The sequence below is a fragment of the Ahaetulla prasina genome, chromosome 5, assembly GCF_028640845.1.
Source record: "Ahaetulla prasina isolate Xishuangbanna chromosome 5, ASM2864084v1, whole genome shotgun sequence".
NCBI classification, from domain to species: domain Eukaryota; kingdom Metazoa; phylum Chordata; class Lepidosauria; order Squamata; family Colubridae; genus Ahaetulla; species Ahaetulla prasina.
In genome coordinates this window covers 98,491-123,154 of record NC_080543.1, presented here as the reverse complement: position 1 = coordinate 123,154, position 24,664 = coordinate 98,491, and the positions used below count along the sequence as shown (strand labels likewise).

Below are 24,664 nucleotides of genomic sequence, written 5' to 3'. Positions count from 1 at the left end.
TCTCCCCAAAAAATGCAAATGGCCTGAATTTTATTAGTAGTTTTATGCTTCATTATATATATTAAAAAACCCCTCTAAAATGCCAAATGGACTCTGGTCATAAATCTTAACAACAGGTTGCTGTTTTTTAACAAGCTGTTCATCCAAAAGAAAGGAAAACCAAGAATGGATCATGTTCCTCACCACAGGTGAGCAGGGAGTCTATTTGAAGAAGAGAAACTGCCCCAAATCTCACTTAGCTTTGTCTCTTCTGACCTAAAGACCTTTTTCAGGTCTAGTCTGAAGAAGGAGACGTGCGTCTTGAAACTACACCTTTCCAATTTACTTTTTAATTTAATTTAATTTAATTTAAGTAATTTAATTACTTGAAGTAATTTACAATTACTTCAGCTTTAATTGCAATAATACTAGAGCAACTAATAGATTTAAACTTAATGTCAACCGCTTTAATCTAGATTGCAGAAAATATGACTTCTGTAACAGAATCATCAGTGCTTGGAATACTTTACCTGTCTCTGTGGTCTCTTCCCATAATCCCAAAAGCTTTAACCAAAAACTATCTACTATTGACCTCACCTCATTCCTAAGGGGACCATAAGGGGCGTGCATAAGCGCACAAACGTGCCTACCGTTCCTGTCCTATTGTTTTTCTTTTCTTCTTCCTATATATATGCTTATACCTCCTTATATTTACTCATATATGTTTATATACTATATAATCTTTTTGTATGATACCTACATATATTGTTGTGACAAAATAAATAAATAAATAAATAAATTTGCAGATGACACTAAGCTGCTAGGAGTAGCCGACACCCAAGAAGACAAGGTCAGGATCCAAAAAAGATCTTGGCAGACTTAAACAACGGGCCCCAATCCCACAACAGGAAATTTAATGTGGAAAAAAGCAAGGTTTTACACCGAGGCAGGAAAAACGAAAGGGACAAGTACAGATTAGGTGAAACTTGGCTCAAAAACATTAACTGTGAGAGGGACTTTGGACAATCACTTAAACGTGAAGCAGCCGTGGTTGGAAGGAGCCAAAAAAGCCAGTCGTGGGTTTCAATTTTTTTTACTACCGGTTCTGTGGGTGTGGCTTGATAGGCGTGACATGGCTTAGTGGGCGTGGCTTGGTGGGTGTGACAGGGGAAGGATATTGTAAAATCTCCATTTCCACCCCACTCCAGGGGAAAGATACTGCAAAATCCCCATTTCCTCCCGATCGGCTGGGACTCAGGAGGCAGAGAATAGATAAGAGTGGGATCGTATCTCCGAGGACTCAACAGGGCCAGTCAGAATTTTTACTACCGGTTCTCCAAACAACTCAAAATTTCCGCTACCAGTTCTCCAGAACTGGTCAGAACCTGCTGAAACCCACCTCTGGAAAAAACTAATAATTCCTAGGTTGCATAAACAGAGACATAGAATCAAAACCACGTGAAGTATTAGTATCACTTTATAAAACCTTGGTAAGGCCACACCTGGAATGCTGCTTCCAGTTTTGGTCACCACACTATAAAAAAAGAGGTTGAGACTCTAGAAAGAGTGCAGAGAAGAGCAACCAGGATGATGAGGGGACTGGAAGCTATAAAACATATGATGAACGGTTGCAAGAACTGGACATGGCTGGTCTAGGGAAGAGAAGGACCAGGGGAGACATGAGAGCAGTGGTCCAATATTTGAGGGGCTGCCCCAGAGAGGAGGAAGGGGGTCAAACTATTCTCCAAGGCACCAAAAGGCAAGACGAGAAACGATGGGAACTAACCAAGGAGAGTAGCAACCTAGAACTAGAACTAGGAATTTCCATTCCTAAGAGGTCTGTAAGGGGCGTGCATAAGAGCACAAACGTGCCTACCGTTCCTGTCCTACTGTTTCCTTTCATTATATCCAATTTATATAGTTATTACATATTTATACTCATATATATGCTTATATATTATATAGTTACTTCATGCTTATGCTTATATATACAAAATAAAATAAAATAAAATAAAATAAAAAAATAAATAAAAATTCCTAACTTCAAGAGCAATCAACCGGTGGAATGACTTGCCTCCAGAATAGAATAACTTTAGAAGTTTTGAGTGCTTCATCACTGGAGGCTTTCACAAAGAGACTGGACAACCTATTTATCTGAAATGGTGTAGGATATACTGCTCGAGCAGTGGGGGGTTGGATTAGAAGACTCCAAGGTCTCTTCCAACTCTTATTCTATGTTCTATGAAACTGTTTATCTCCTCTTCTTTCCTCTCTCTCTTCTCTCTTCTTTGTCTCTCTCTCTCTGTCTTCTCTCTCTCTTCTCACCTCTCTCTCCTCTCTTCTCTGCCCCTCTCTCTCTTCTCTCTCTCCTCTCTGCCTCTCTCTCTCTCTCTTCTCTCCTCTCTCTCTCCTCTTTCTTCTCTCCTCTCTTCTCTCTCTCTTTCTCTCTTGTCTCTGTTTCTTTGTCTGTCTCTCTGTCTCTCTCCCTGGATCTTGAACCTTGTCCAGCTTTGGTGATTTTTCATTCACTTATCAGAGCCAAATTTATTGCCCCACATCTGTGAAGGCAGCCGAGCAGAATAAGAATGAATGAGAAACGGTTCTCCACTCGCCAAAGGCAAAAAAAAAAACTGCCGGAGATGATGTTTTTCATCTCTCAGGATGAAAGCAACCCAAACATACACACACAAACACACACACAAAGCCAAGAAGCTCTCAAGAAGAACTAGGCAATTCTTTGGGGAGAAAACCAACTTCCAGCATGAGAGGGAAGGAATAGAAGCCAAAAATCCTTTGGTTGATTAGTCGGATTTCGTGATTTCAAGGAACCAAGTTCCAATTCAGTTCAAGGGATAAAACGTTTACCTGCTTCAGGTGAATCTACGGACAGGTGGCCCAAAGCAAAGAAACGGCCAGTTAAGTTTGGAGAACCAGAGAGAGAGAAGTTGGTCTCCCTCTTCAGTTGGAGTTGGGGGGGCGGTCTAAAAAGTGAAGATGGCAGGCACGAGGTGGGATGGAAACTTCACCTTTTCTCAGGTGTGTTTCTTCCATGGTGCACCTTGACTTTTATACCATACTTTGTGGGCCTTTTCTCACAACAACCTTGTCAGGTAGGTTGGGCTACGTGAGAGAGACCAGGTGGACTTCATGCCTAAGGCAGAACTAGAATTCACCATCACCTGGTGATTGGCCCAAAGTCACCCAGTTTCATGCCTAGGGTAGGACTAGAACTCACCGCCTCCTAATGATTGGCCCAAAGTCTGTCTTACCTAGGTCAGGACTTAGAAATCGCTTGTTTCTAGCCTGTTGCCTTTAACCACTAGACTAGATTGTCTCTGGAATTGCTGCTGCGACTCCCTGCCGTTCCTACTTAGGGCTGAAGGTCAATCAAACCTTGGCTGGGGCTTTTCCTTTGGGATGTTTGTCCAGCTTCCGAGGCTACCTGTTGTGGTCCGCCAGCAACCTGCGGAGCTGGCAACGGAGTCAGACAGCGATGAGGCTGAGGAGCTCATGGGCCAGTCCTGGAGGCTGGGGAAGGCCCAGATGAGGGCTTTGTGTAGGAGGCAGAGGTGGGGCCATGGCCATTGGGGACTGAGGTACAGACTCCGGAGCCTCCAGATACTGATAGTAGTGAGGCAGAGGAACAGGAGGAGCCTGTTCCTAATGCACGCATGAGAAGAGCTGCCAGAAAGCAAGAGCAGCTAAAGCAAAGAGGACGACTCAGGAGTAAAGCCAAGAGATGATTGGCTCCTCCCATAAGGCTTAAAAGACCAGCAACGGCGTTTGGGCTCTTTGTCGGAAAACAACGTTGATAGCCTTGCTCTTTGTCTTGCTGCATTTATTTCTTGTCGGCGTCTTCTGCTTCTGAACTTTTGCCAAGAAAAGCCTTTGTCAGTTTGCCTAATTAGACCAAGGTTAGCGATAAGACTGAAGAATTGTGTTATGAAGAATTTGCTTTGATTTAGTTTGGACTACTCAGAGAATGAGTTTAATTCTCAGCTGTTCTAATAAAGTCTGTTTGTTTTTGAACTGATTGCGTTTAATACGACCTACTTGGGCCTGGGTCACAACACTACCCTTCTCCTGTGGGAATCTCCTGGTGGTCTCTTATCCCAGAACCAAACAGGGATTTCTTTTCTGGGACGGTTCTCCCTTCAGCCATTCTCCCCAGCTTTTATTCCCAGTTGGGGATCGAGGAATTGAATTGGGACTGAAATTCCAAATTTGCTCCTTTGACTTCTGTTTTTCATTAATCCCACTTTTCGTCCTTCCAGGGATGCCGTCCTTCAGCAGAAGAGGGTGGCCTGCAATGGATTGCCATTGGCTGAGCTGCAGGGCAAGCCGGTGGCCGGCTTGGCTGCCCCCTTAGCCGCCGGCAAGCAAGGTAAGAAATTGATGGATTCGCTTAACAACAAAAGGGTTCGTAAAATTGGGCCTGACTCACTTAACAATTGCCTTGTTTAACAACGGAACTTCTGATCCCCAATCATGGTCATAAATCAGGAACTATGACGTAAGTTGATAGTGCTGGCCCTTAGTTGCCCAGGACTGAATAATCTCAGTTTCTCCCTTTGGGATAATTTAATTTAATTTAATTTAATTCTCCCTTCTTTTTCCTCCGTTTTTTGCAGTGTTAATCAATCCTTTGGTGGACAAGAGTTCGGGGGCTGTGGTCTGTGTTATCCTAGTGAGTATCGGGGGGGGGGAGCGGAGTCCCCGGAAAACAGAGCTTGTGACACATAATGTCATTGTCATAAATGTATCCTTAGGGAATGGAGGTCAAAAAAGTCAAAATGACAGCCACATGGCATTCAAAACCCAGCTCCTTTTAAAGAAAAAAACACGTTCTGGCTGCCATCTTGATGTTTTTGACCTTTCTCTTCCCCTCCCCCAGGAGAATCTTCAACAAATTGTATGAAGTTCTACCCTGCCGTTGCCCAGAGGTGAGCACCTATGGTGACTTTAGAACCTGTGGACTTCAACTCCCAGAATCCCTGAACCGCTGGCTCAGGAATTCTGGGAGTTGAAGTCCACAGGTTGTAAAGTCACCGTAGCTGCCCACTCTGGTCATTGCCTGTCCCTCTAGCAATAACTGTGCATCTAGGCCAGGGTGTCAGTTATGGGCCCAATGCAGTCCTTGATTTATGACCTGCCACTTAGTGATTGCTCGAAGTTACAACAGACGTCTACTTGGGAAGAGTACTTATAACCTGGATTCGAAGTTGCGACGATCGCCGCTTGCAATCACATAACGGAAATTAGTGTCGCTTTATAAAAAGCCCTAATAAGGCCACACCTGGAATACGGCATCCAGTTTTGGTCATCACAAGTTAAAAAAAAGATGTTGAGACTTTGGAAAAAGTTCAGAGAAGAGCAACTAAGATGATCAAACTAGGCCTGGAGACTAAAACATATGAAAAACGGCATTTTTTCAGGATTTGGGTTTGGCTAGTCTAGAGAAAAGAAGGATCAGGGGCGACATGATAGCAGCCTTCCAGTATTTTCCCCGCCGCCTTGAAAGAGGCGGTGGTGCGGCCCCTCCCTGGACCCAGCTGTATTAGCGAACTATCGTCCAGTCTCCAACTTTCGCTTTCTGGCGAAGGTTGTTGAGAGTGTGGTGGCGTTTCAGCTTCCTCAACACCTGGAGGAAACTGTCTATCTGGACCCGTTCCAGTCCGGTTTCAGACCCGGATACAGCACCGAGACGGCTTTGGTCACGTTGGTGGATGACCTCTGGAGGGCTCGGGACAGGGGTTGTTCCTCTGTCCTGGTCCTGTTAGATCTCTCGGCGGCTTTTGATACCATCGACCATGGTATCCTGCTGCGGCGGTTGGAGGGATTGGGGGTGGGAGGCACCATTCATCGGTGGTTCTCCTCCTATTTCTCTGACCAATCGCAGACGGTGTTGGCAGGAGGGCAGGGATCGGCCCCAAGGCGCCTCACTTGTGGGGTGCCTCAGGGGTCTGTTCTCTCGCCTGTCCTGTTCAACATCTATATGAAGCCGCTGGGCGAGGTTATCCGTGGGTTCTAGGTGGATTACCATCTGTACGCTGATGATACTCAGTTGTACATTTCCACCCCGAACCACCCCAACGAAGCCGTTGAGGTGATGGGCCGGTGTCTTGAAGCCGTGCGGGTCTGGATGGGGAGGAACAGGCTCCAGCTCAACCCTTCCAAGACTGAGTGGCTTTGGGTTCCGGCGTCCCGGTACAGTCAGCTCACACCATCGCTGACTGTTGGGGGGGAAGTACTGACCCCCAAGGAAGGAGTGCGCAATTTAGGCGTTCTCCTGGACGATCGGCTGTCCTTCGAGGAACATCTGACGGCCGTCGCCAGGGGAGCATTCTATCAGGTTTGCCTGATTCGCCAGTTGCGCCCCTTCCTTGACCGGGACTCCCTACGCACGGTCACTCATGCCCTCGTCACTTCTTGCCTGGACTATTGCAATGCTCTCTACATGGGGCTCCCCTTGAAGAGCACCAGCTGGCTCCAGCTAGTCCAGAATGCGGCCGCGCGGGTGATAGAGGGAGCTGCTCGTGGCTCCCATATAACACCTATCCTGCGCGGCCTGCATTGGTTGCCGGTGGCCTTCCGGGTGCAATTCAAGGTGTTGGTTACCACCTTTAAAGCGCTCCATGGCTTAGGACCGGGATATTTACGAGACCGCCTGCTGCCACCGTTTGCCTCCCAACGACCTGTGCGCTCCCACAGAGCAGGCCTTCTCAGGGTGCCGTCGACCAAACAATGTAGGTTGGCGGCCCGCAGGGAGAGGGCCTTCTCTGTGGCGGCACCAGCTTTATGGAACGAGCTACCTCCGGGGTTACGCCAACTTCCCAACCTCCGGGCCTTCAAGCGTGAACTGAAGATCTTACTCGAGCGGGACTAGCCTAAAACTTATTTTAAATGAAATTTTAAATGGTTTTAAATCGGTCTTTGACCGTTTTTAGTGATTGGGCCATTAACTATTTGGTTTTAATTGTTTTTAATATTGTTATTTATTATTTTGTATTTATTGTGTATTTTAATATGGCTTTAAACCGCCCTGAGTCCTTCGGGAGATGGTGCGGTATAGAAATTGAATAATAAATAATAAATAAATAAATTTGAGGGGCTGCCCCAAAGAAGGGGGAGTCAAGCTATTCTCCAAAGCCCCTGAGGGCAGGACAAGAAACAACGGTTGGAAACTTCTCAAGGAGAGAAGCAACCTGGAATTAAGGAGAAACTTCCTAACAGCGAAGACAATTAACCAGTGGAACAGCTTGCCACCAGAAATCGTGGGATCACTGGAGGTTTTTAAGAAAAGACTGGACAGTCACTTGTCTGGAATGGTATAGGCCAGGGTCTCCTGCTTGAGCAGGGGACTAGAAGACCTCCAAAACTGCAATGAAAATACGGACAATAACTTTCAGTTTTCTGCAAAAACAGACGCTACAGCAAGCTTTGGTTCACTTCACGATCTTGGCACGATCACCAAAAAAAAAGTGGGGAAAAAAAATCAGTTTTACAACCGTCCCGACTTAAGACCATGACAGAGTAGGACCAGAAGTTGAGAACCCCCTGTAAGGGCAGGAATTACATCCCAAGAGAGCTCTGGACTGGAGGACACCAGGAAAAGAAAAAACCAGCGTACGAAACACAGACTAAATTCTTGGTTTGTTCCCGCGCTGAGTTTTTCTGTTTTATCTTCCGAGGTTTGTGGGGGAAAAAAGGCTGGATGGAGACAGCCGAGATCCATTTTTAACCACGTTTCTTAAGGCCCTCCAGAGCTTCGATGGATTGCTTCTTTCTGAATTATTGATGCTTATTGATTGATGGATCACAGACAGAATATCATCAACCTCACGGTTTCTGGTTTTCTTTGAGTTTTGCTCTTTAAATCTTTTCTCCGGCTGTTTGTTTGCTTTTGGGCAAAGCTGTTTTGGTTCGATTTACCCGAGGTGGGGGGGAGACAGAATATCTCTCTTATTACCACTGATTTTATCCTTTCTTGTCTACCCACATTCTCATCCCAGCCGTGGGGGTCCACAGGAAAACACATGGGGTGAAAGAAGTATGTGCTGTCTATGAGCGAGAGGGGCGGTTAAGAAGTCTGATACATAAACAAAATAAATAAAAAGTGAATATCACACATCTCCTGACCATGGAAACCTTGTCCACTTTGGCTGTAGAGCAGGGGTCTCCAACCTTGGTCCCTTTAAGACTTGTGGACTTCAACTCCCAGAGTCCCTCAGCCAGCAAAGCTTTAGAACAGGGGTCTCCAACCTTGGTCCCTTTAAGACTTGTGGACTTCAACTCCCAGAGTCCCTCAGCCAGCAAAGCTTTAGAACAGGGGTCTCCAACCTTGGTCCCTTTAAGACTTGTGGACTTCAACTCCCAGAGTCCCTCAGCCAGCAAAGCTTTAGAACAGGGTCTCAACCTTGGTCCCTTTAAGACTTGTGGACTTCAACTCCCAGAGTCCCTCAGCCAGCAAAGCTTTAGAACAGGGTCTCAACCTTGGTCCCTTTAAGACTTGTGGACTTCAACTCCCAGAGTCCCTCAGCCAGCAAAGCTTTAGAACAGGGTCTCAACCTTGGTCCCTTTAAGACTTGTGGACTTCAACTCCCAGAGTCCCTCAGCCAGCAAAGCTTTAGAACAGGGTCTCCAACCTTGGTCCCTTTAAGACTTGTGGACTTCAACTCCCAGAGTCCCTCAGCCAGCAAAGCTTTAGAACAGGGTCTCAACCTTGGTCCTTTAAGACTTGTGGACTTCAACTCCCAGAGTCCTCAGCCAGCAAAGCTGGCTGAGGAACTCTGGGAGTTGAAGTCCACAAGTCTTAAAGGGACCAAGGTTGTTTTTTTTTTGTTTTTTTTTATTTTGTCACAACAGTATACACAAACAATTGTCATAGATAAAACAACATGTATTGAAGAAAATATATAAGTAAAAATATGCATCAATAATATTAATTTGATGTAATGAAGGAAACAATAGGACAGGAACAGTAGGCACTATTGTGCTCTTATGCACACCCCCTTATAGCCCTCTTAGGAATGGGGTGAGGTCAATAGTAGACAGTTTTTGGTTGAAGATTTTGGGATTTTGAGTACAGACTATGGAGTCAGGTAGTGAGTTCCAAGCATTAACAACTCTGTTACAGAAGTCATATTTTCTGCAGTCAAGTTTGAAGCGGTTGACATTTAGCTTGAATCTATTTTTTGCTCTTGTAATATTACGATTGAAGCTGAAGTAGTCTTTTACAGGAAGGATATTGCTATAGATGATTTTGTGTGTTAAACACAGGTCATGTCGGAGTCGACGGAGTTGTGAGTTTTCTAATCCCAGGATTTCAAGTCTGTTGGTATAAGGTATTTTGTTGTTTTCAGAGGAGTGAAGAACTCTTCTAGTAAAATATTTCTGGACTCGTTCTATTGTATTTATGTTAGAGATGTGGTATGGGTTCCAGACGGATGAGCTGTATTCAAGAATAGGTCTGGCAAATGTTTTGTATGCTCTGGTTAGTAGTGTAGAGTTTTTAGAAAAGAAGCTGCGTAGAATTAGGTTTACAACTCTTAGGGCCTTTTTTGCTATGTAGTTGCAGTGGGCTTTGGCATTAAGATCATTTGATATGAGAACTCCGAGATCTTTGACAGGGTGGGGGTCGTCAGTTAGGTAATGTCCATTAAGTTTGTACTTGATCTTAGGGTTCTTTTTTCCAATATGTAAGACTGAGCATTTGCTGGTTGAGATTTGGAGTTGCCAAGTTTTAGACCAATTGGAAATTAAATCGAGATCTTCTTGAAGGGTAGAAGTATTATTAGTGGTATTAAATAGTTTGACATTGTCAGCAAAGAGAACACAATAACTTGAGATGAGGTCGCAGAGATCATTTATGTATAGTATGAAGAGTGTTGGTCCAAGAACACTATCTTGGGGAACGCCACTTTTGACGGGAACAGGATTAGATATAGCATTGCCAATTTTGACCACTTGTTGTCTATTTGACAGGAAGGCATTTATCCAATTGTGAAGAGGTCCCAAAATGCCGTAGGATTTTAGTTTGAGGAGTAGTTTATCGTGTACTACTGAATCAAAAGCTTTGCAGAAGTCTATGTAGATTGCATCTATTGTTTTTCCTTGATCAAGGTTGGTAGTCCATATGTTTTTGCAGTGGAGGAGTTGTAGGTTGCAAGACAATTTTTTTCTGAAACCAAATTGTTTATTAGAGAGAAGGTTGTTTGTTTCGAGATGGAGTATAATGGATTGGTTTATGATGGATTCCATTACTTTGCAAGAGACACAACATAGAGAGATAGGTCTGTAATTTTCAACAAGGCTTGGATCTCCTTTTTTGAAGATAGGGATGACTGTGGCTAGAGACCAGAGTTTTGGAAGGGAAGTAATTTTGAAGGCTATATTGAAGATTATGCTTAGGGGTTCAGCTATATTAATTGAAAGTTTTTTTTAAAAGTATGCACATAGTCCATCTGGTCCAATAGATAATGATGGTTTCAGGTTGCAAAGGGCTTTTTCAACATTATCTTCTGTGAAGTCTATATGTGATAGGTCGTTGTTATCAGCTGTTGGGTCTATTTGAGTTAAGTCGTTGTTAACATTTTTGATACGATTGAGGAATGTTGGATGTGAGCCATCACTGTTTACAAAGACTGAGCCGAAAAATGTGTTAAAAAGGTTTGCTTTAACTGTTTCGTCAGTACATTCTTTGCCGTTAGGTTCTTTTAGTGGTGGAATGGATCTTGCTTCTTTAAGTTTATTATTAACAAAATTATAAAAAGCACGACTAGAATTGGTGCGTAGAAGGTCTTCTTCTTGTTTAGTGTGGTAAGTGTTACATTCTGTTTTTATTTTGTTGCAAATATTTTTGTAGCGGTTTTTGAAGTTTGCTACATAACCCTTTTTGTTGGAGACCCCTGCTCTAGATACTGCAATGTGACTTCCATGGGGCTGCCTTAGATGATGACTTGAAGGCCTCCGTTGGCCTGAAATGCAGGTCTTGTTTCCTAATTAGGGTTAGCAGCAGAGGTGGGTTTCAGCAGGTTCTGACCAGTTCTGGAAAACTGGTAGCGGAAATTTTGAGTACTTCGGAGAACCGGTAGTAAAAATTCTGACTGGCCCCGCTCCCATCTATTCTCTGCGGTCCCAGCTGATCAGGAGGAAATGGGGATTTTTGCAGTAACCTTCCCCTGGAGTGGGGTGGGAATGGAGATTTTATAGTATACTTCCCCTGCCACGCCCACCAAGCCATGCCACACCTACCAAGAACTACCCACAGAACCGGTAGTTAAAAATTTTGAAACCCACCACTGGTTACCAGCCTTAGCCTTTTGGATCCTGGATGGTTCAATTCCACTCATGTTTGTTTATATATATATATATATATATATATATATATATATATATATATATATATATATATATATATATATATATATATAGGTCTTTGGTTGTTTGGGTTTTCTCCGTGTAAAATTGGAAGTGTCTTGGCGACGTTTCGACGAAGTCTCATTTGTCATCTTCAGGCTTCAGCTTCGTGCTTCTGGGAGCAATGTGTGATCACAGCTGTTTCTTCCTTTTAACTGCTAGTGGGGATTTGAACTGATTGGGTGGGAGCTTGGCTGTGCTCTGATTGGATGGGGGTTTTCTTGTGCTCTGATTGGCTGGGGTGTGTCCTGTGTTGGTGGGGGCTTGGTTGTGCTCAGTCTAATCTGTGCTGCAGGGGATTTGAGCTGGTGAGCTGCATAGCTGTTGTTTGGCTTTGTGGTGGTGCTGCATCTTCTTCACGACCACAAAGCCAAACAACAGCCATGCAGCTCACCAGCTCAAATCCCCTGCAGCACAGACTAGACTGAGCACAACCAAGCCCCCACCAACACAGGACACACCCCAGCCAATCAGAGCACAGAAAACCCCATCCAATCAGAGCACAGCCAAGCTCCCACCCAATCAGTTCAAACCCCACTAGCAGTTAAAGGAAGAAACAGCTGCGATCACACATTGCTCCCAGAAGCACGGCTGAAGCCTGAAGATGACGAATGAGACTTCGTCGAAACGTCGCCAAGACACTTCCAATTTTACGCGGGAGAAAACCCGAATAACCAAAGACCTACATACAAACACCCACGAAAACCTCAGAAAACAAATATATATATATATATATAAAAATATCAATGAAATTAGAACAAATTAATAAACTAAAATAAAAACCAATTCAATTAATAAATTAAACTAGTCCTCCAGTTGCACTAGTTTTTCAGTATGCCTGTTTATTAACTAAAATATGAATGAAATTGATTCAAAGAAAAGTAAAACAGAGCCATTTAAATTTATTAATTCAGATTTTCATTCTTCCTTTTTTTTTGTTTATTTGTTTTAAATTTAAATAATAAAAAATTATTTGTTTAAATAAACAAATAAAAATTTAAATTTTTATTTGTTTTAATTCCTTACCTTTATCTGTGTTGCCCATCTCAGTAACAGCAACTCTGGCTGAGGAATTCTGGGAGTTGAAGTCCACAAGTCTTAAAGTAGCCAGGGCTGGAGACCTCTGTTCTAGGATGCTCTGATTACAGTGTAATGGGCTTTGTAGTGCTTTGGATCCTTTTGGCCTCCATTTCCCGCCCTTTGCAATGTCGTTTTATTAATTTCCACCTGGCCCTCTGCACATGCTCTCAATGTGTCCGTTCCTCTTTTGATTTCTTTACTTCAATTTCTCCAGGTTTACTGTGGGCAACTTTCGAACTCGGATGAGCAAAACCTTCGGGCTTTGGAGAAGCATGTAAGTAAACCCACCTTTCATAAAACCCTTGGAGAGGGTGGGGGCTGGAATCTCTCCCCCTTCCTTCTGCCTCCTGGCATCGCAAAAAAAAAAGAGATTACAGGTAAATCTCGACTCGCAGCCGCAGCTGAGGCCAAAATTCCATCGTCAAGCAAGAAAATTGTCAAGTGGCAACTGACTCATATTTACGACGGTTGCAGCGTCCCGGGGTCACGTGATCTGAGACCTTCTGTCAAGCAAATTTAGTGAGGAAGCCAGATTCACTTAACAACCGAGCTGCTAAGTTAACAGCTGCAGTGATTCGCTTAGCAATTGTGGCAAGGAAGGTCGTAAAACAGGGCAAAACTCACTTCACAACCGTCCTGCTTAACAACAGATATTTGGGGCTCAGTGGCGATCATAAACCGAGGCCTACCTGTAATTTAATAAAGTTCTAACCTTTGAGGGCTTCCTTATATACAAATCAAGTGTCCACGCCAGTTGTATTTTAGTGTATGTGAATGCTCCAACACTGGAAGTTTTTAAGAAGACATTGGATAACCATTTGTCTGAAGTGGTGGAGGGTTTCCTGCCTAAGCAGGGGGTTGGTCTAGAAGACCTCCAAGGTCCCTTCCAACTCTGTTGTTCTAAATGTTCTAAATATTTACACAGGATGCTTAAACCGGGATTGGTAAAGCACCGGAGTTGAGATCTGCACAACAGTCCAACCTGGATTGTTGTATAGAATAGAATAGAATAGAATAGAATAGAATAGAATAGAATAGAATAGAATAGAATAGAATTTTTTATTGGCCAAGGGTGATTGGACACACAAGGAATTTGTCTTGGTGCATATGCTCTCAGTGTACATAAAAGAAAAGATACCTTCATCAAGGTACAACATTTACAACACAATTGATGGTCAATATATCAATATAAATCATAAGGATTGCCAGCAACAAGGTTACAGTCATACAGTCATAAGAGGAAAGAGATTGGTGATGGGAACTATGAGAAGATTAATAGTAGTGCAGATTTAGTAAATAGTTTGACAGTGTTGAGGGAATTCTTTGTTTAGCAGAGTGATGGCGTTTGGGGAAAAAACTGTTCTTGTGTCTAGTTGTTCTGATGTGCAGTGCTCTGTAGGGTCGTTTTGAGGATAGGAGTTGAAACAGTTTATATCCAGGATGCAAGGGGTCTGTAAATATTTTCACGGCCCTCTTCTTGATTCGTGCAGTATACAGGTCCTCAATGGAAGGCAGGTTGGTAGCAATTATTATTATTATTATTATTTTTTAAGCAGGGGGCTGGACTACAAGACCTCCGAGGTCCCTTCCAGCTCGATTCTGATTCTGATTCTGGATCTAGGTTGGAGTTACTAGACCAAACACATCCTTGTGAAAACCGGGCCAGGGGTGAATTAGGTACCCAGCATTGTGTGAATGTAGCCAAGAGGGCTTCCTTCTTCGTGTCCCAATGAGTTATTCAACCCTCTTTTAGCTAGACTTGGTTGTTTCATAACTTCTTCATTTGTGAACGTGGTTTCTTTCAGATCCTGGTGTCCTACAAGCGTCTCCAAAGCCTTCAGAAGTTGCAATCCTGCCAGGCCAAACCTGTGGAGCCCCCCAGGAGCAGCTACAGCGAGCTGGACAGCAAGATCCTGCAGTTGTGCGGTAAGGACAGACGGCCGCCCCAGAGGTTGGAGGGCAGGAGGGACCATCATTAACCAACTTGGCATGCAGGTAGTCCTCAGTTGACTCAGGAATTCTGGGAGTTGAAGTCCGCAGGTCACAAAGGGGCTATAGTTCCCCAGCCCTGTTTAAAGGAACAATGCAAACTTTGCTGGTTATTAAACAGGAAATCCTCGACTTACAACCAGTGGTGGGATTCTAATTATTTAACAACCGGTTCTCTGCCCTAATGACCGTCTGGATGGTCAAGTGGGCAGCACTTGGCCTCCTGCAGCCTCTTGAAAACAAAAATGGGCCAGCAGCAATTTAACAACCGGTTCGCCCGAACTGGCTGAATCCCACCACTGCTTACAACCATTTGTTTAATGGCCGTTCAAAGTTACAACAGCATTGAAAAAAGTGACCGATGACCGTTTTTCACACTTATGACCGTTGCAGCCTCCCCCGCGGTCACATGATTAAAATTCGGACGCTTGGAAACTGACTCGTATTTATGACAGTCGCAGTGTCCCGGGGTCACGTGATCCGCTTTTGTGACCTTCTGACAAGTGACCTCAACGGGGAAGCCAGATTTGCTTAACAACCGTGTTACTGACTTAAGAACTGCAGCGATTCGCTTAACGGCTGTGGCAAGAGAGGTTGTAAAAGAAGGCAATATTCCGTTAAAAACAGAAATTTGAGGCTGAATTGTGGTCATAAGTCAGGGGCCACCTGTATCTGTATTTGCTGCCTTGTGTAATTCCGTCTGTCGTATATAAGGAACCTGTCTCGTTTTTATTATACGTGGACATGGATGAACATTTCATTTCTTTTTTTTTTTCCCATAAAAAAGTTTTATTTTTACAATCATATCAAATAATTCATCCAATGTACAGTTATATACAATTAGTCGGGTTTGCCCAATCACCCCCCCCTTTTTAACACTCTTCCCTCTTCTACCTTCTTCTACTTTCCAGACCTTCCTCTCCTTCTCTTATCTACATCCTCTCCTCCCTCCACCCTACACCTTCCTTCTCCCTCTTCTACCCCTCTTCCTTCCTCTTCTCCTCTTTCCTACCTCCTACTCTCTCCTCTTTTCTCCCTCCCCACCGTTCTAAAACGGTAACTGGGCAGACCCGACCCTACATTAATTATATTTACACATCTTCAATAATCCCTGTACATTAACCATCACCCCATCCTCTACCCTCAACCCCCCAATTCCCCTCCCCCTTATCCCCCACCCCGACTTCCCAGAACAAAATGCAGGGTATCAAAACTAACAATCATAATCCAAAGTAATTCCTAAATTATAATCTCTAGTCACTCCACACATAATCACACTCTCAATTCCCCTCTCCTTCAGAAATATATCTAATACAAAATATTTCCTAAATTTACTCATATGCTATTCGATATTTTTTTATCTGATACTTATTTTGAATATAATCAATCCACATTTTCCATTCTAAAATATATTTTTCTTGTGTATAGTCTTTCAAGTAAGCAGAAATTTTTGCCATTTCTGTTGAACATTTCATTTCTTGTTTTACATTGCCGTGCCACTGTTTATGGGCGATGTGTGCCACCCGGTGTTGTATGTTGAGTGTGCCAACTTTGTCATTCCAATCACTCAATCCGTAAAATCCGCATCTGTTGCCTTTCAGGGGAACTATACGATCTGGATGCTGCCTCCCTCCAGCTCAAAGTCATTAATTACGTGAGTAATTAGCATTTTCTGAGTGTTGATCAACCCTGGATGGTGCCATAACGGGTTTTCTGCTCGATCCTTCCTTTAAAAAATGGGGCCGGACCTCTCCCACTGCTGGGGAATTCTGGGAGTTGAAGTCCACTCACCTTAAAGTGGCCAAAGTTGAAAAAGCTTAGTTTGATTTCTAGGTAAAGTTTGACCTCCATACGGAGAGGAATAATAAGTCTATAGAACGTAGAATCTTAGGTCTGGAAGGGGCCTTGGAGGTCTTGTAGTCCAGCCTCCTGCTCAGTCCAGGAAACTACCATATTGGTCAAAAGTCTATGGAGATTCTCCATCATCCAGGTCATGGCAACTGGACTTTCTTGTTTTTTTCTTTGAAGACGTTTCGCTTCCCATCTTTCTCGTCTTCAAAGAAAAAACAAGGAAGTCCAGTTGCCTCCTGAAAAAGCACCTTTGGGACAACCATACTAGTTAAGCAGCTGTCCAGTCTTTTCTTGAAAACCTCCATTGATGGAGCATCCACAACTTCTGAAGGCAAGTCATTCCACTGGTTAAATGTTCTTACTCTCAGGAAATTTCTCCTTAGTTCTAGACTGGACCTCTCTTTATTGATCTTCCACCCATTTCTCCAAAGCCCCTGAAGGCAGGACACGAAGCAACGGATGGAAATTCATCAAGGAGAGAATCAACTTAGCAGAAATTTCCTGCCAGTGAGAACAATTAATAAGTGGAACAAATTGCCTCCAGAAGTTGTGGATGCTTCAACACTGGAGAATTTCAAGAAGAGATTGGACAACCATTTTTCTGAATTGGTATAGGATCTGCTGCTTGAGCATTGGGTTGGACTAGAAGATCTCTGAGCTTCCTTCCAACTCTCTTACACTGTTTATGCGTTGAAGAATAAGTCAACCTCCTCTATGACAGTCCCTCAAATATTGGAAGACCGCTATTATGTCACTCCTAGTCCTTCTCTTCATTAAAGTAGATATTCCCAGTTCCCTCAACTGTTCATCATACGTTTCAGTCTCGAGACCCTTGATCATCATTGTTCATCTCCACATTATGCTGGTCTTGTCCAAGACTCTCCATGTTTCTTCTTCTTCTCCTCCTCCTCCAGCTGAAGCAGGAGACCCAGTCTCAATGTTGCTGTCTTCTCTTGGTCTCAGAGGACAACAATCAGCTCTTCTGTCAGGTGGGTGAGATCCCAAACCTTCGTAGGAGATCCCAAACCCCATTGGCTATTCAACGTGAATCTGCCCTTTGGGGTTTTTTTCCCCAACTTTGCTGGTTAAGGATGGTATAAGGTATTGTAAAGGTTGTAAATTTAATTCAGTTATAATTTTTTCATTTGATTTCATTTCATTGTAACTTTAGAAACTTACAATATTTGAAAAATTCAGAAAACGTCTTTATTACAACTTCTTTGGCTCAGAATGGTGTAAAGGATTGCAGAGGTTGTTAATCTGATGTAATGTAATGTAATTATTATTTTTTATTTCATTGTAACATTGCAAATTTGAAATCCTCAATATATTCAGAAAAATGTTGTTTGTTGCACCTTTTTTGGCTCAGAACGGTGTAAAGGATTGCAAAGGTTGTGACCTGAATTTAAATAATATAATATAATATAAAGTATAAATGTAATGTAAGGTTAGGTTAGGTTAGGTCAGGTCAGGTCAGGTCAGGTTAGGTTAGAATACAATACAATACAATACAATACAATACACAATACAATACAATGTTATATTATATTACATTACAACACAATACAATATAATATAATTTAAAAAAAATTCATTTAACAAGATTACAATACTTGAAATACTTTGCAATACTTGAAATGATGAGAAAACACATTTGTTACATTTTATGGCTATATTTATTTACTTATTTATGGACCAAATTTCTACACCGTCTGTGTCATTTAAGAGACTGGGAAGTTTACCATAAAAACATACAACAGTATGAAAGAGTCAAAAAACAGAGATTAAAAACAGAATTAAAATCTACCATCAATCCAGAATCAGTAAACTTGCAATTTGGCGCTCTCTGTGTTCAAAATTCTCTCTCTCGTTCTTTTTCTCAGCCAGAGTCAGAGTTCTTACTTTGAACACCATTTTTCAATTGTAAACTGTTTGTAAGTCTCCATTGTTCATTTAGTACAGCTCTCTTAGCAGCTAGAAATCTAAATGGAACAAGGCCTTGAGTAATCAATTATCATGCTCTCCCTCAAAGAAATAACCTCAATTCAGAAACACTTTTTGTCTAATTATTGATCTTACTTCCTGGAATATTTGTGAGATGGGCAGCTATATAAATTGGATGAGATAAAGCGAGACAGACAGACCGATAAACAGGAGAAAGAGATGAAAGGTAGCTAGGGGAGAGTTTTTTTTATTTATTTGCATTTATATCCCGCCCTTCTCCGAAGACTCAGGGCGGCTTACACTATGTCAAGCAATAGTCTTCATCCATTTGTATATTATATACAAAGTCAACTTATTGCCCCCCCAACAATCTGGGTCCTCATTTTACCTACCTTATAAAGGATGGAAGGCTGAGTCAACCTTGGGCCTGGTGGGGCTTGAACCTGCAGTAATTGCAAGCAGCTGCTGTTAATAACAGACTGTCTTAGCAGTCTGAGCCACCAGAGGCCCTAAGTTAGAGATGATAGAAGAGAAAGACAAGATAGATAGATAGACAGTGAGAGAGAGAGAGAGAGAGAGAGAGAGAGAGAGAGATGGTAGACAGACAGACAGACAGACACAGACAGATAGATAGAGAGATATAGATGGTAGACAGATAGATAGTCAGATAGACAGACAGACAGACAGACAGATAGATAGTCAGACAGACAGACAGACAGACAGACAGACAGACAGCACTTGTGAAATCCAAATTGTTTTACTACCGGTTCTGTGGGCATGGCTTGGTGGGCATGGTGTGGCTTTGTGGGCATGGCAGGGGAAGGATATTGCAAAATCCCCATTCCCTCCCCACCCTGGGGCCAGCCAGAGGTGGTATTTGCCGGTTCTTCAATGCTCAAAAAAAAAGAGAGACAGATAGGAAAGACAGACATATGAGAGAGAGAGATGATAGAGATATAGGGATAGATAGAGCTAGAGAGAGAGACAGACAGACAGACAGACAGGAAAGAGAGAGAAAGATAAATAGGTAGACAGGCAGACAGGGAGGGAGGGAAGGATGGATGGATAGAGTAGTTTGGCTCTGGGAGTTGAGGGTGCTTCACTGCCTTCAGCTGTTCTGTCCCCCTTCGCCTCCATCCGAGCGATGGCTTAATTAGTCGGCACTATCAGCTCTGGCAGCAAAATAGCGAGCATCTGCCAAGTGTCTCTGTTATCTCCCTCGACGCCGATGAGTCAAACTTCAGCTCTTAGTTAAGCAGTTGATTTGCCTGCTACGAAGAGGCACAGCAGCTCTTGTTGCCTTTATATCCTGTGGGGTGTGGCTCCATGACTCAGCACTTCCTAGGCCTGCCCCACCCCTGCTTCTGTTGTTCCCGCCTCTCCTGCCTACGAAACCTAGGGTCCAGCCAGGCCTGATTGCCATCAGCTGGGTCTGGAGGCGTGGCCTGGGAAGGGGAAAGAGTCAGGGGACGGAGGCCTCATTATCTTCTCCACCTGGCCTGCCTCTGGCTCCTGGAGCTGAGCCAGGGAAGCCGGTGCTCCAGAGGTAAGTCCTGCTGGCCCTTCCCCCTCACTTTCCAAGTCACTTTCTGGCAGGAGGCCCTGCTCGGGGGGGCGCAGATACAACATCAGCTATGCTGGTTAAGGAATTCTGGGAGTTGAAGTCCACAAGCTTTAAAGTGGCCACATTTGGAGACCCCTCTTCTTATGGGATGGGAAATGATAGGGAAAAATTCAGGAGGGTTTTTTTTCTGACCAGCCCAAATTTTTGTCACTCTTCCTTCCAACGGACTTTATAGGGAACAAACTCCTCCAAATCTTCCATGTTTCCATGCCATTTCCCTTCAGATTCCTTCTCCTTCTTCCACTTCTCAGTTGCCGTCTTCTTCTTTCTTGCAGGTGGTTGGAGATAAAGTCTTGGAGGAGGACATGAGCTTCCCAGTAAGTTGTTAAACCCAGCCGTCTCCTTGTGAGGCTCAAGTTGTGATCGCTAATCCTGCCTAAAGTAGTGTCTTACACACACACATACATTAGAAGAAGAGTTTTCAGCCTTAAGAGAGCTCCAAGTTGACCCCACAATGAAGAAAAACAAAAAAACTATTACGGATGGGCCTTCAAAGCCAACCACATGTATCTCAATGTTCTTGAGAGCTTCAGACTGGTTGTAGCGGTCTGTAATGGGTAGGAAGAACAACCCTGAGGAGCAGGAGGAAGACCTGGAACCAAGACAACAGTCAGATAAGAGAAATCTGAGTCCAAAGCAGAACCCTAATTTGAGAAAGCATCTAAGAAGCTGACCTTCTTGTGAAGATTAAGGAAGGAAAGAGGGAAGCACCTCCAGTTTTGCAACATGCTTGTTATTATAATCTTATCATAAAAGTAGCATGAAGTTGCCTGTCTTTGATTTCCGAGTTCAGTCTATCTTGGAGGGCCGACAGGAAACTATGAGGGAGAGGAATGGAATGGAGAAGGTTGGAGGTGGGCAGGCATGGTTGGTGGAGCAAAGAATGAGAAAAGTTCTCTTTTTGGGAAGAACAAAGTTCATGATTCCTCCATGACAGTGAAGAGTTTGGGTCAATCATCTTGGAGCTTCTCACACTTTGATTGATGTTCTGTAGATGTTCTCCTCCAGTGTGGCGTACCCAGCAAGGCCGCTCTGCATGGCATCTTCACACAGATGTGGTTGGATGCTGCCCAGAGGTTGATCCCAGAGGTTGATTCAAGGGCTCTCGCGCTCTCTCCTAGTCACTTTCTTCAGAGATTTATTTTTTATTTAATCCATTTATATATACAGTGAAATGAGGGCTGTGACATTACAATCCCTCTTTTGTGTCATAACACGTGTGTGTGTGTGTTTGTGTGTTAGTCGCCAGCTGGCTTTCCTGGATAAGGCAGGACTAGAATTCCCAATCTTCTAGTCATTGGTCCAAAGCCACCCAGCTGACTTTTGTACCTAAGGCAGGACTAGAATTCACCGTCTCTTGGTGATTGGCCCAAAGCTACCCAACTGGCTTTCGTACCTAAGGTGGGTCTAGAACTCACCGTCTCCTGATGATTGGCCCAAAGCCACCCAGCTGACTTTCGTACCTAAGGCAGGACTAGAACTCACCGTCTCCTGGTGATTGGCCCAAAATTACCCAGCTGACTTTTGTACCTAAGGCAGGACTAGAACTCACCGTCTCCTGGTGATTGTCTCAAAGCCACCCAACTGGCTTTCGTACCTAGGGCGGGACTAAAACTCACCGTCTCCTGGTGATTGGCCCAAAGCTACCCAACTGGCTTTCGTACCTAAGGCGGGACTAGAACTCACCGTCTCCTGGTGATTGGCCCAAAGCCACCCAGCTGACTTTCGTACCTAAGGCAGGACTAGAACTCACCATCTCCTAGTGATTGGCCCAAAGTCACCCAGCTGAACTAGAACTCACCATCTCCTACTTTTAGCCCAGTGCCTTAACCACTAGGCCAAACTGACCAAACATCACACATATTTACAAACGGGGAGAATCTTATATCATCTTAAAACAATTCCATAAAATAAAATAAACACTTCTCCAACTGGTAGATGTGTGTGATGTCATGACACAGATCTGAAGGAGGCACGTTGTGTTCTCTCCACCGTTTTACTGAACTGGAGCACATTTGGCATTGGTTAGAATCGAAAGATTATTCTGAATCCCACCAGTCAGTCAAAAGTTAATGAAGTCTTGGGAAATCTAAGTGACTTAACTCTCAGGATTAAGAAGGTGAGAAGAACATCTGGCCCAATGCAGGTGGCCTTTTGCGCTTGAAGCACCTGAACCTGGAACTCCCATAAAATTAAAATGCGAGGAGATGGCCATTTCTTTCTCGATTTGCATTTATTGTGGTTTGTGAGGGGTCCTTGGTGCTCTCTTGTTTTTTTGAAGACATTTTTTTGAAAGACATTGAAGACAGCACTGATGATGTTACCTAGTTGGGTCATGAGACGTCTGCAAGAAAACAAGCAAGCTCAGAGAGCACCAAGGAGCCCTCGTGTCAACCCTGAGCTACAAATATTCTCCTTTATTCGATTATGGTTTGTTGTCCATGACCTCCTCTAGCAATTTTGAGCGGCTTTTCTCTCATGGGGTCATAAGACAGGCAAGCAAGTGGTCGATTCTAACTGTTATCAGGACAGGGGTCCAACCAAGTCCCAAGTCAGTTCTGGGCTTCATTTATTTTACACCTTTCATTCTGAAGACTAAGATTTTTTGTGGAGATGGATGGACCTTCTCATAAGACCGCTTTCCATAGATCCCAAGAACCTTGGTTGACCTGTACCTTGGGAAGGGAATCTTCTTCTCCAGAAGTCCCAAGGGAAAGAGTCTTCTCCAGCCATTCAAACATTCCACCGAAGCTCAGTTTCCTAGCTCTGAAGTCCTTCCTCCATCCCAGTCTCTCTGTTTGGTTGTTCTCATGACCTCTCTTCCCCACAACTCTCCCTCCCTCTCTCTGTTTTTCACCCAGTTAACCGTTGGACACTTGGGAAAAGTTGTGGAAGTGAAGCAATCGCTTATCCTGCAGGACATCAGCTTGGTAGGTCCACCAGAAACAGAGGGTTGGGTTCCCCACTTTGGGTCATAATACAGGTAGCCCTCAACTTACAACAGTGGCACTGAGAAAAGAGACTTATGACCGTTTTTCACACGAATGTTCATTGCAGCATCCCCATGGTCATGTGATCAAAATTCAGGCACTTGGCAACGGAGCAGGGGGTTGGACTAGAAGACCTCCAGGGTCCCTTCCGGCTCTAGAATTCTAGGATTCTATGAAATAGTTAGATAAATAAAATAAAAATAAGATACATATGATAGATAGATAAGATAGAAGATGATTGATGCCTGGATGGATAGATAGATAGATAGATAGATAGATAGATAGATAGATAGATAGATAGATAGATAGATAGATAGATAGATAGAAAGAGATTGATGCATGGATGGATAGAAAGATAGTTAGCTAGAGATAGATAGATGATAGATAGATAGATAGATAGATAGATAGATAGATAGATAGATAGATAGATAGATAGATAGATAGATAGATAGATAGATGGATGGATGGATGGATGGATGGATGGATGGATGGAAGGAAAGAAAGAAAGAAAGAAAGAAAGAAAAAGAAAGAAAGAAAAAGAAAGAAAAAGAAAGAAAGATTGATGCATGGATGGATAGAAAGATAGTTAGCTAGAGATAGATAGATAGATAGATAGATAGAAAGAAAGAAAGAGATTGATGCATGGATGGATAGAAAGTTAGCTAGAGAGAGAGAGAGAGAGAGAGAGAGAGAGAGAGAGATAGATAGATAGATAGATAGATAGAAAGAAAGAAAAAGAAAGAAAGAAAGAAAGATTGATGCATGGATGGATAGGAAGATAGTTAGCTAGAGATAGATAGATCATGGATGGATGGATGGATGGATAGATAGATGATAGATAGATAGAAAGATAGAAAGATAGATAGATAGAAAGATAGAGATTGATGCATTGATGGATAGAGTTAGCTAGAGACAGATAGACAGACAGACAGACAGAGAGAGAGAGAGAGAGGCAGAGGCAGACTGAGAATATTCTGCTATTCTGACTCATATTTATGACAGTTGCAGCCTCTCTGGGTCACGTGACCCCCTTGTGCAAACCTCTGGCAAGCAAAGTCCATTGGGAAGCCAGATTCATTTATCAGCCTTGTTACTAATTTAACATCTGCGGTGATTCGCTTAACAACTGTGGCAAGAAAGGTTGTAAAATGGGACGAAACCGTCCCGCTCCGCAGCAGAAATTTCAGGCTCAATTGTGTTCATAAGTCGAGGACTGCCTGTAATTTATCGTGCTGTGTACATCAGGAAAGCTGAAGACTTTTAATTAAGCTCATTGGTTGGGAAAGGAACTACGGATTCTCTGGTTGTTTTGCCCCCCCTAAATGAACCGGGGGTCTCTTCGTAGGGCGTCTTGATGAAGAGGAGAAACACCGCAGCGGTTCACACCAACCTTGTCCTCTTTCGTTCCAGGAAGAGCACAAGCAACTGAACACCATGCTGGGCTTCGAGGTGACCTCCATGCTGTGTGTCCCTGTGGTCAGCAGAGCCACCTCCCAGGTGGTGGCCTTGGCCTGTGCCTTCAACAAACTTGGTGGAGAGACGTGAGTTGGGGACTCGGTCGTACTCCGAGGAACAGGGCCTTTAACGGAACCATGGAATTGGAAAGGGACCTTGGAGGTCCTCCAGTCCAACCCCTGCTCAAGCAGGAGACCCTATACAATTCCAGACAGCTGACTGTCCAGTCTCTTCATGAAAGCCTCCAGTGATGGGGCTTCCATAACTTCTGGTGGCAAGCCGTTCCACTGGTTCATTGTCCTCACTGTCAGGAAATTTATCCTTAATTCCAGGT

General features: G+C 43.6%; 1 protein-coding gene across 4 annotated transcripts in view; it reads left to right on the top strand.

Annotated features, from left to right (window-relative positions):
• Window positions 1–24,664, top strand: part of PDE2A (phosphodiesterase 2A) — a 243,949-nt gene that overhangs the window by 179,195 nt on the left and 40,090 nt on the right. For all 4 annotated transcript variants that reach the window (XM_058185121.1, XM_058185118.1, XM_058185120.1 and 1 more), the window contains 9 exons: window positions 4,254–4,363; window positions 4,611–4,666; window positions 12,692–12,751; window positions 14,283–14,403; window positions 16,068–16,120; window positions 17,232–17,306; window positions 20,161–20,202; window positions 22,747–22,815; window positions 24,286–24,416. In XM_058185121.1, the coding sequence (XP_058041104.1) occupies window positions 4,254–4,363; window positions 4,611–4,666; window positions 12,692–12,751; window positions 14,283–14,403; window positions 16,068–16,120; window positions 17,232–17,306; window positions 20,161–20,202; window positions 22,747–22,815; window positions 24,286–24,416 (717 nt within the window). The remainder of the gene's footprint in view (window positions 1–4,253; window positions 4,364–4,610; window positions 4,667–12,691; window positions 12,752–14,282; window positions 14,404–16,067; window positions 16,121–17,231; window positions 17,307–20,160; window positions 20,203–22,746; window positions 22,816–24,285; window positions 24,417–24,664) is intronic.